This window comes from Xyrauchen texanus, chromosome 31 (assembly GCF_025860055.1).
Source record: "Xyrauchen texanus isolate HMW12.3.18 chromosome 31, RBS_HiC_50CHRs, whole genome shotgun sequence".
Lineage (NCBI taxonomy): Eukaryota > Metazoa > Chordata > Actinopteri > Cypriniformes > Catostomidae > Xyrauchen > Xyrauchen texanus.
In genome coordinates this window covers 22,133,430-22,146,282 of record NC_068306.1, presented here as the reverse complement: position 1 = coordinate 22,146,282, position 12,853 = coordinate 22,133,430, and the positions used below count along the sequence as shown (strand labels likewise).

At 36.8% G+C, this 12,853-nt stretch overlaps 1 protein-coding gene across 1 annotated transcript in view; it reads right to left on the bottom strand.

Annotated features, from left to right (window-relative positions):
* Nucleotides 1-12,853, bottom strand: part of LOC127624709 (neurexin-1-like) — a 526,269-nt gene that overhangs the window by 241,630 nt on the left and 271,786 nt on the right. The window contains exon 18 of the mRNA XM_052099555.1: nt 11,534-11,656. Coding sequence (XP_051955515.1) covers nt 11,534-11,656 — 123 coding nt within the window. The remainder of the gene's footprint in view (nt 1-11,533; nt 11,657-12,853) is intronic.

Below are 12,853 nucleotides of genomic sequence, written 5' to 3'. Positions count from 1 at the left end.
TTCTTTGTTTTAAAAAAGCCAGTTGATGACATTATGGCATGTGCTCTTCTCCCAATAGCTTGAATAGGGGTGTTTGTGATTGTTCTTCTTTGTTTGGATTATTCCTTTTGTTGTAGGGGTGAGTTGCCTTTTCTTTTTCCTCATCTCTTTTCTCCTGGTTTGCTAGGCAGGGAGGGTAAGAATTTAATTTTTGTTAATTTTGGTTTTATGTTGTTGTTGGAAGTTAGAATTGTTTGTATTTATTATTTTGGTATGGACCCTGAAGCTATTTACAACTTTTAATCTATTCAGTGGCATTTTACTGTTGGCCTCGAAACAAAGCCTATATGAGTGGCACCTTGAAACATCTGGTTACCTCCTCATTTTATTTACATCTCCACATTTACAGAGGTTTGTAACAAGCACCCAGAATTACCTTGTCGGCTATCTAATAGAATGGAATGTTGGTTTTCTGCAGCATATATCTTAGACCAGTTCAGTTTATTCTGAATACTCAAGCGATGTATTCTGGATTCAGCTCGATCATACAATTGCTCAGGTGGTTGCTGGGGTGTCAGCTGTGACATGCTAGTCATCACCTAAACTGGCCAGGGTGTGCTGTCAGCTTGTGCCATGCTAGTCTATTCTAACTTGGCTCAAGCCAAAGGGGAAAAAAAACCCTGCAAGCAGCACAAATGTGATGTCCAGGTGCCACAACTGTAGCATCTATGGGTCGATATTGCAACAGCACAAATGTGCTGTCAAAAACAAACAAACAAACAAACAAACAAAAACAATTAATAACTAGATAAACTAGACAAACCCCAGTGGCAACACATTTTTAACACATGCTAGGGATACACTGCTAGTAACATGCGATTGAAATCCACCTCACTGCAGCCCACATGTCTGGTGGTCAGATCTGCTCGTTGGGGGGGGAGGGATCACCTTATTTGCTTGTCTTATCTATTTATTTTTCTTTTAATGCAGTTTGGGGGATTTTATGTTTGTTCAGTAGAAGCAGCACACTTCTCTGTCAGCAGCAGCAGTACACAGTTTCTGTGCAACAGCAGCAGCATACAGTAGCTGCAGGTGAAGAGCAGGTCTAGTCCAACAAGACCAAGCCCATACCATGTCATATATACATATATATATATATATATATATATATATATATATATATATATATATATATATATATATATATATATATATATATATATATATATATAAAATAAAAATATGTTATACTACTCCGAGAGTTGTCCAAACTGAAATAATATTAAAACATTTAGTCACAAACATGTGATGATCAATTGTTTGATGAAAGCTGATTGCCCTGTGGAATGATTTCAACAATTTGTCATCTCTACAACAGTAAATTAAGTCTTTCAATCCAAAATACTTACATACCCACCACAGGAGAGTATGTGCTATCTGTGTTTTTTCTTCCACAGTTGTATTGTGACAAATGTTGGTAAGGGTATTGATATGAAAAATCTTGTAATTGATGTTGGTGCAGGGCAGGTGTTTTCCCTTTCCCTCGTCAGTACTGTTCAGAATATCGTGGCTCACTGAGAATGTCAGAACGTGACATGATTACCTAAATGATGTACAATCCTCCAGCCAATGCTGTCAATTACACAAAGTCCTAAGATGTGTATCGCACAGTCTGACAGATTCTGTCTTGGCTTTTACCCAAGATCTCATCGGGGTCATATCGTACAATCTGACAAGCTACAATTGAGAAAGACAGAAAGAAAACGTACAGTGAACACCCATCTTGAAAGATATGATGGTACGTGAGGCAGAAGACCCTGATTACGGACCCTTCTATGCTTCCTTTGTGCTGACATTTCACCACAAACCCTGTCTTTCTCACCTCCAATTACTCCATCCCTTCCTGCTTCTGGACAGAGGGTGACCTTTCAATCTCCTTTAAATATCTTTTTATATGCCGTCTCTGTATTTTTATTTATTTTTTGGCCTGGCAGGTCCTTCTATACAATTACAAGACAGTCACGCTTTGTTTGCTCTCTAATGAAGCGATCAAGAGTCGGACCGGCAGCCAGCACCTTGGGGCCTGCCACGATGTCACATTGAGGGAGTGGCTGCCAGTACCACAGGGCAGTGACTGTTAAAGCCTTGCCGCCTGTGGAGTAATGAGCTGATCATGGAGAGAAAGAACAAACCTGCAAGAGATAATGAAGGAATGTAACTGGAAAAGACGAACCGGGAATGATCCAATACAACTAACCTTAACAAAAGAGATGTCTGTCTTATTTGAATAAATTACATCCTTTAAAAAAGAACACGACCAAGCATGTCTTCAACAACATCCATTCCTCAAGAATATGCCTTACCTTGCTTCACATGGTTGAACAGTTTTCGCAAAATCAATATTTTTAAAGTATGAATTTCATAGGTGGCAACCTTGCTGAAAAGCCCAGCTTAGACCATAATGAATTTCCATGCAGGTCCAAGTTGGTTTATGTTGTTATGCTGTTGGTCTAGCAGATGGACCAACATAGCCATGCTGTTCACCACCAAAACTTAGCTGGTAAAGCTGGTCAACCAACATATTATTTCTGGTAAAATTATCTGACCAAGGAAATCTAGCTTGTTAACCTGTTGATACGCAACCCACTTTTTGAGCACAACCGTGAAAATGACAAACCTGAACTTAAATGGTTGTATTTACAGGACCCTTTGGAGTATGGACACAGTTGTAGTATCTTTTGAAAGAAGACACTTTGGGCTTTATTTCCCAAGTTTCAGAATTAATATATGTTGTTATTTTTTAAAGTTAGACAAGCTGCAGTTTATAATAATGGAAATATTTTGTGCTGAACATGTATTTATAATCTAAAAAAACAATTAAAAAAAGTGCCAAGACAACCCAGAAATACAATGTTCTCAAAGCCATAAGTCTAAAGAAGTTACTTTTCTAATTTGAAGATGATCTAACAAAAAATGAGGTTCCTGCAAGCTTTTTTCTCTGTAAAATCGCTGGAAGCATACAGAGAATAAATTAAGGCGCCTTTAAAGACGACTCAAAATCCGACTGCAATGCTTGGCTATTATGAATAAAACTATGCCACATTTTTAAAAATAGACTTTGGAGACATGCTAATTTTGTTTACAGGACTCTAATATATAAGATAATATACAGTTTTACAACATGAATGCTGCTCAGGCATAGTTTGTTGAAGAACGACGACAAAGGGTAATTCTTTCAGGTGAGATCTCATGAAAACAATGGAGAATATATCAATATTTCTCAGATTTATCACTTTTAAGGACAAAAAGTACTATTGGATGTTTTTCAATGAACGCTTGTTATGGACAATTGACCCAAGTGTGGCGAACTGGATTCATCTGGTGATCGTGCTTTCATACTAAATCTATGAAGTCCCGTTTAGATACTCCCGTAAGGTACTCCTGGCACAAATAACTAAATGGCTGTTTCTGGAGCATTGCTATTGTGAAACAGAGATCGATCAATGTTGAACCCTTAGACCTTTGAAAAGATGTAGAATTTGTTAAACTTATTACATTTATAGATGGTAATTTATATATTAAACGTAAGCAGAGTGACATCACCACCGCATGTGGGGAATTGCGTATCAACAGGTTAAGCTAGTCAAAAGACTGGTGAGGACAGCAGCTTCCCATGCTGGATCATGCTGGTCTATGTTGGTTATTGCTGGTTATTGCTGGTTTGGTGCTGTCTTGCTTATGGAGTAGAATCCAAACACAACATCGTTTTTTTTTCTTCAGCAACAACAATTATTTAGTGTTGCGTTTCTAGAAATAATAATAATAATAAAAAAAACTCCACTCTACACTAGGGTTGCAGCGGTATACCGGTTTCACGGTACACCACGGTTTGAAAATTGACAGTTATCATACCATGTACATTTGCTTATCTACAGTATTGAGAAAAAAATGCAACCGGACGGAGAATCTTACATGCACGTGCGCATCTTCTTTCCTCCTTGTCTGAGAAGCGAGGCGAGGGGGTCTGACATGAGTGTGTGTGTGTTTAAGCAGTGTTTCTCAACTGGTCTATTCGGACTGGGTTGCGGACAGCAGGGAAAGAACAATGTCATGGTTCTCCCATTGAAGATATTTCGGCGGCCACCCAAGTTTAATGATAATCTCGCAAACAGCTAAACCACATGGTTTAATGTGGCATGTGGCTCATTTGTCGTAAAAGCCTTTTTCTTTTTCATTGGATATTTCAGTTAACTTGCATTGGGACGTAACTCGTCTCCACAAGCGTTTAACATGGTTGCCAGATAAGAGACAAAACACCCCCAGTTTGAGATTTATACTTGCGCAAATTGGAAATATTCCGCCTAATGTTATGCTTATTTTGTGCAATCTGGCAACCATGCACACGAGTGCGCTATTTCTATCTGGCTTTCCTCTTGAAAAAAATTTTGCGATCTGTAGTGCAATATTCTGCTCAAGGAAAAGTGTTATACGGCTACTCTGTGTCCGTTCTTGAGGCTGCTTGTGATATTTGGTGCAACTAATTTTGCAGGTAAACCTTCTCAGTGATTAAATTAATATAAAAGTAGATCTCGGCATCATTGACATGCGAGCAAAAGCAAGCCAGAGATACACAGATACACTTCAGAAAATTGAGAACACAACTATTTCTGGGCTTTAAATATACAAAACCCAAATCAATGCAAAACATTGTATCTCAAAAGTAATACAATGTGGCCCCCTTTGCACTGCTTACAGCCCGATGTGGCCCCTTTACCAAAATAGTTAAAAATATTAATAATTACACACCATCACATATACAAAACTTTTACAAAAGCTATAGTTATATAACATGTTATAGTAACATGCTATTTTTTATCATGTTTATAATTCTGTTTATTATAATTCTGTTAGCTTTCTTATTTTTTCTATTTATTTTATTTTCAAAAGGGAGACTTTTTTTTACACATACTTCAATAAAATAAATGGTTTTAAGTTTCAATTATAATAATGTGTTTGCTAAAAAAAAAAAAGAAAATAACCCTTCTGTTTTCACTGATAAAAGTAATTGTGTAATACCGTATACTGTAATATTTTCTGAGATGGTTATCATACCGTAAAAATCTCATACCATTGCAACCCTACTCTACACACAGTGAAACTGCTTTGTTTTGAGCTGTCAGTGCAGAACTCATGACATTTAAGATCAGCTCTCAGGTTGAAAATATCATCCAAACCAGCTCGAGCCCAGCAGCTCAAGATATACATATATCTGTAGATGTAAGGTGCAAGTTTTGCAAAATAATTACAAGGTGTGCACTCATGAGTGGTAGGTCATATTCAATATTCAATAATAATAAAAAAGAAATGGCTCATTTCAGTCATCTACTTGAAACAATGATGCCATGGTTATAGGATTTTACTTGCCTGGTCAGGTTTCACCCTAGGTGACCTATATATGCCAATTCGATTTTGTTCCCCTACTGGAGAATTTCCCAATGGTAAAAACATAACGCAAGAAAGGAGTGTGCACACCGGGGGAGGAGTCTGATACACTGATCAATTGACCCTAGTAACCAATTGGCTTTCAGAAAATGTCACCATGAGGGATTAACTTGGTGCTACAAAGTAAATAGTTCTGCTTCAGTCTAACATAGATCTTTGCTACTTGTGGACAGTGAAAGAGAAAACAGCATTCAGCCAGTTTAAATAACAACACATCAATAAAAGGTAATCGATTAGAGGTATACAAATAGTTTACCATTGATGGCACAGAACGACCACTGAATCAATAACATTGTATGAAAACTATTGCATTAAAACTCATCCAATGAGGTCTCATATGCAATGGGGTCCAAAAGTCCAGTCATTTACAACTTTTCTAAATGAATACATAAAAATATTATATATATATTATCAGCATAACAATTAATAAAACAATAAACATGAAATTTAGAATTTCTAAGTATTTGATATGTCACCATTTGCTTTAATGACAACATGCACTTGAGCTGGCAAGGACTCCACAATTTTGTGCAAAACCTGACGATCCATGTTATTAATGATTTGAGAATATTCAAAACAGCATCTTGTTTGCTTCAATGGAAGCAAGGAAATATTATGTTTTGTTTACTTTGGGTGTGTCTCAATCAGCTCTCTAGCTCCCTATGTCAACAGTATTTCGTGAACATGAATTCGGGCACTGGCAAGGGTGTTCATCCACAGAACTTTAGGACACTTATGACTCAATCGCCTGTGATGTGTTAACGAGTTCGTGCATTGAAGCGCAGCTGTTATAAATAAACAACATCGCTGTATAAATGACACTATCATTAATTTTCGTTGAAGATATTCAAACATACAATGTTATTATGAAAGATAAATGACATAAAATAAATAAATACAAGTATATAGGAGTGCATTTTAAACCTTTTAACAACTCTTAACAACTTTAACAACATTTAAAAAATGAATTCCCTTTCATTGTAATTATGAATAAAAGACATTACATACAACATCTCTTTTTAAGAGAAAACAATGATTGGACATCATCTAATGACTTGAGACTTCAGAAGACATAACAACGTTTCCGGTAAGGGAACATAGTGAACAACGATGCTCCCTGGTTTTTACGGTATATCATTTTTTAGTTTCAGTTCACTGGAAGGATTTTGCGATTAAAATGGCTGACTCCCTAATCAGTGCCCTGACTACTGAACTAGGGAGCTGACTGATACGTACCCATGGTCAATGTTACCAGTTTGCTTTTTGATTAATGACCTAGTGCATCCAGGATTTTCAATGCAGAGGTCTCAGACTTTTGGACTCAACTGTATAAAGTATAAAATCAAAATGTAATCTCCCAGCTACAACAAAAAAGTATCTGGTTAAGCAATTTCTCCTGTAAGTTAACACAGTGCATTCTAAGTGCAGGGCACGGCAGAAACATCTATGTAAAATGTAAGGTTGGCTGAGCAGATGCTTACAGAGAAAGTTGAAGGCTGCAAGGCAAAACAGCAGAAAGTAGCATTTATTTAATTTAATGGTTACTGTTGGAGGGTCTGATCTATGGTACAGAGGGATGGAGAGAATCATGAATGAACACAGAGGAAGTTGGAAAGAGCAATCCTATCAGTCTGATGTGTCCTTGGACAGGACTCAGAATGAGTTAAACATAACCAGCCAATTAATTAGACTTCCATTGATGGATGACACTGGTCACAGGAAATCAAAGTATGAATCAATTCCAGACACTTACATACAGGGGTGAATTCAAGAGATGTGCCAATTTGGTGCACAATATTTCAGCACAAAATGATTTGACAATAAAAAGTGATTGGAATCGTACAGAAATGGCATTTATAACACAAATCAGTGGAAAAATCTTAATATTTATTTTATTTTATTATTTTATTCAAGTTGACTTTTCGCAAAAGCTATTTTCATTGTAGTATGACAGTTGAGGCTCTGCCTCCCCTGACCGCACATCCCTGGTATGTAATTCAACCAGGATATACTAAAAGGATTTGCTTGTCATTTACCATGTATGCAGATAAAGTCTGTACATGATCAGATGACTGTCTGCAGCTCTCACATTTCTTGTTACTAAGAGCAAGCCTCCCAATAAAAACTGCTGCAAACCAAAAGTTGTTAAAAATGTGCGAGATGTCACACTGGCAGAAGGTGTAATTTGTGATAATAATATTCCTAAATAATCTACGCTAATAACTGAGGTCAAACAAAATTATGCTCCCCATATGCCTGCTGTCAGGAAAAATCACCCTCACACAGTATGTATAGGTGTGTGTATGTGTTTTTTTTAGAAGATAGGGCATAAGGATGACTGACTGCCTTTGTCACACTGTTTGAGAAAATTAGTGAGTCATATATTAGTGTGTCTGCTCCAGCTCTTTGTGGCTGCCCATTGGATTTCGTTTTGATCGTGTGAAAATGACTTTTTAAGCAATTGTTTTGCGCATCACACCTGCAGCCTGTTCCACAGTCTTTCATGAGGATGTAGGGGAACAGGTGCTTACTGGTGCTATAAAAGAAGCACAGTTAAATTAAAAACGTTTGTCAATGCATTAAAAAATACAATAAAAACACTTCTACAAAAAGTCATCTATAGATGCAGGAAAGAGTATGCGAACCACTGGATTTACCAAGGATTTCTGCATAAATTGGTCAAAAATGTGAACCTTTTTTAAAATAAGTCACAACAATAGGCAAACAAGAACAACGTGGGATCATAACCATATCTACACATAACAGAAAGCTGATTTTATATATATATATATATATATATATATATACACACACACACACACAATTATACTGTATATATTGATACTGTATACACTTACCGGCCATTTTATTAGGTACACCTGCACATTAACTTCATACGATTATCTAATCAGCCAATCATGTGGCAGCCGTGAAATTTCAAGCATTATATAAAATCATGCAGATATGGGTCAGGAACTTCAGTTAATGTTCACATCAACCATCAGAATGGGGAAAATGTGATACCGTAGCATGATTGGCAACTGCTGATCTTCTGGGATTTTCATGCACGACAATCTCTAGAGTTTACTCAGAATGGTGCGAAAAGTTAGTGGCAGTTCTGTGGGTGAAAATGGCTTGTTAATGACAGAGGTCAGAGGAAAATGGCTAGAGTGGTCCAAGCTGACAGGAAAGTGACAGTAACCCAAATAAGCATGCGTTACAACAGTGCTATGCAGAAACGTACAACACGTCGAACATTGAGGCAGATGGTATACAGCAGCAGAAGACCCCTCCATATACCACTACTGTCAGCTTAGTACAGGAAACTGAGGCTGCAGTGGGCACAGACTCCAAAAAAAACGGACAGTAGACGATTGGAAAAACATCGCCAGATCTGATAAATCTGGATTTATGCTGAGATACAAAAATGCTAGGCCCACTGCAGCCCCAGTTTTCTGTTCTTGGCTGACAGAAGTGGAACCCAATGTGGTCTTCTGCTGTTAAAGTCCATCCGCCTCAAATTTCAACGTGTTGTGCATTCTGAGATTCTATTCTTCTCACCACAATTGTACAAAGTGGTTATCTGAGTTACCGTAGCTTATCTGTCAGCTTGAACAAGTCTGGCCATTCTCCGTTGAACTCTCTCAGCAACAGGCCATTTTTGCCCACAGAACTGCCACTCGGAGGTTATTTGCACCATTCTCTTTACAAACTAGAGACTGTTGCACGTGAAAATCCAAGGAGATCAGCAGTTACAGAAATACTCAAACCAGCCCACCTGGCACCAACTATCATGCCACTTTCTAAATAAAATGTTTTCCCCTTGATAGTTGATGTGAACATTAACTGAAGGTCCTGACCCATATCTGCATGATTTTATACATTACACTGATGCCACACGATTGGTTTAGATAATCGCTTGAATAAGTAGATGTACAGGTGTACCTGATAAAGTGGCCGATGAGTGAATATATATAAACTAATTTATGGCCAAATCCATAGTAAACCTAAGGATTCACATACTTTTTCCAGAAATTTTTTATGGCAAAGAATCCAGACTGAAGAGAAAGGACGGACAGGGGTTATTTTTGTGGACTGTTTAAATTAGGACATAATTTGTAAGTTTAAACCACTTCTCAAGAAAGAATAATTGCTCCAAAATGACTTCTACGTTTAAAACCATTTTTAATTCCGGCCTGTTTCGCTGTAAAGTACATATTATTTCTCCCCTTACTAGATGTTTGCAGGTTCTTGAAATAATGAGTTTAAGCATCCCTTCTGCTAAAAAAAAAGCCTTCAGACGTCCTTAACTATGCTTCTGTGGCATTAATTATCAGCTATTTGAGACTATTTTTATTCCTTTTTTTTAGCACTTTTCTAAACTACATTACACGTGTAGTGTATCTATACAGGATTCTTTTCACAAATTCATTATCACTTCTATGACTGAGATTTAGATGTTTTACAGTGTTTACAGTGTGTGCTGTGACAATTGTGGAGAGCAGTTAATGAATTAGCAGTGTGGAAGATGTTTTGTATGCACAGATCTGCTGCATCAACAAACTTGACACCATTATAGTGCATGCTTGACACAGTTTGCAAATGTTTACATATGCAGCTTGTGCAATGGTCATTTATTATCTTTGTGTTGGTAACAAGCAAAGTAAATATTTGAAGTCTTGTTCAGAATGACCAATTGCAAAACATGATTTGGCCGATTTATGAGCTTTTTTTTAACTGAAAATGTCCTCATGTCGGTTTTCATCAAGTTTCAGTATATTAGTTAGGACATTTACAAAAGGATGGTCCTAGCCAAACCTGTACACACACACACACACACACACACACACACACGTTGGTATACCTATCATTTTGTGGACTTTCCATAGACATAATGACTTTTATACTGTACAAACTATAGATTCTATCCCCTAACCCTAACACAACCCCTAAACCTAACCCTCACAGAAAACTTTCTGCATTTTTACATTTTCAATAAAACATTGTTTAGTATGATTTTTAAGCGATTTAGATTATGGGGACACTAGAGATGTCCTCATAAATCAAATTTATTGCATAATAACCTTGTAATTACCAGTTTGTAACTTAAAAAATTGTCTTCGTAAATCACATAAACATGCACGCACGCACACACACACACACACACACACATTGGTAATCCTATCATTACAAGGACTCTCCATAGACGTAATTATTTTTATGCTGTATGCACACTGTAAATCCCAACTTATCCATGACACAAAATTCATGTGTTGAGTATATAAAAATGGTCAGAAATGTCACAAAAACATAAAATACCGTATGCATATAGATTCTATCCCCTAAACCTACCCCTCACAGAAACCTTTTGGTATTTTTACATTTTCAAAAAAACATTGTTTAGTATGTTTTTAAAGCCCTTTGAATTACAGGGACACTAGCGGTATCCTCTTAAATCTCATATATAGCTAAATATTCTCATAATTACTAGTGTGTAACCTAAAAACTCACACACATACCTCTGTTATTGTTTTTGGAAAGCAATTCCAAAATTCCAAAGTGATTCCAAAAAACAAATCTTCATTTAGCTCATCAGGCAGATTGCCATAGTATTATTGTCAAAAATATGGGGATCTTTTTAAAGCAAACAGAATCTGCTATGTGAGCAATGACAGATTATTTTTGCAGGCAAAGCAGCATTGGGTGTTTTATTGTGTGTAGTGTATCGCAAATATTAAAAACCCACAGTTTTACCTCCAAGCTTTGTCATAATTAAAAACATTTCAGATGCAAGATATATTGCTTATATTCTTGCAGTCAGTTCAGGGGTCGCTTGAACCATTACCAGCTCTTTATGAACATTATCTTGTGGCTCTCCTTCCTTATCTGCACATTAAAAAGACTACATTGTAGTGCACCATCTTGTAGTAGCTTCAAACACTTACCTTGAATATTAACAAAAGAGGAGGCTTGAATGGCTTATTAATGTGGTCAGAAAAACCTCTTTTATAAATCTCTTTAATCCCTAAAAAAAGAGCAAAACGGTACTCACGGTCACTGCAGAGGAGACCTCCATATGTCGTCATGGTGCAGTCACAGGTAAACCCCTCCCACTGCTGCAGACACACCCCCTGATTGGAGCAAGAGTCCTCTGTGCAGGTTGTACCAGGACTGGCTGAAACAAACAGGAAACGCAAAGAAGCATGACTTACAGTTCCAATCACACAGACTATACAATACACTTCACATATTTAATTACATGTAGGAATTTACAAGGCATTTTCGACAAATAGGGTCAAAATAGGGCCTGAAACTTTTTCATTTTTTTATTAACATCAGTAAAAGGAGCTGCTTAACCTTCAGAAACAATTGTACTCATCAATCTCCGGAGGTAAACTAAATATTATATTAGCAGATTTATTTGTGTTTATATATTATGAGGTTTGCAATTTGTGCAACCCTGTAACCAAAACATAGGGTTTTAAAATGATTTATAACTCTGAATTTGTTTTTTTTTCTTCACAATGAACATTAAATAAATATTACATTTAAATATCAAAAAGTAAAAAATCAATAAATAAAAATGGTGTCACTTTACAACAAGGTTGTATTCATTAACATTAGTTAAAGGGATAGTTCACCTAAAAATGAAAATTCTGTCATCATTTACTCACCCTAATAATATCCCAGATGTGTATGACTTTCTTTCTTCTGCAGAATACATTTGAAGAAAAATAGAAAAATATCATAGCTCAGTAGGTTCTTAAAATGCAGGTGGATGGTGATCAGACATTTGAAGCTCCAAAAAGAACAGTCAGTCAGCATAAACATCATCCATACGACTCCAGTGGTTAAATTAATATCTTTTAAAGTGATAAGATTGATTTTGATACGAACAAGATCAATATTTAAGTACATTTTTAATTCTAGAGTAAATCATCGCTTCCGGTCAGCAGCGGTATGCGCATGTGACGTAATCACGTTGGCAAGTGAGACATGCAAGAACTGCCGCACGTAAGACACACCCGGAAGAGCAACGCTTTTTACAAGTGAGGAGGAGGAAGCTGTACATTAACATGGTTGGTTTTGGTTTAGATCTGTATTTATCTCTTTCTTTACTCAAAATGGTGCATTTGTGTGCTTAACCTGGACGTCTCAACCAAGAGGAGAATGCAACACGAATACGTCACACGAGAGACCGCTTGGACTCCACTCCACGTTTCTGCTGACAGTCTGTGATTTTTGGAGCTTCAAAGGTCTGATCACCATCCACTTGCATTTTAAGGACCTACTGAGCTAAGATATTTTTCAGATTTTCTTCAAATGTGTTGTGCAGAAGAAAATTCATACACATATGGGATGGCATGAGGTA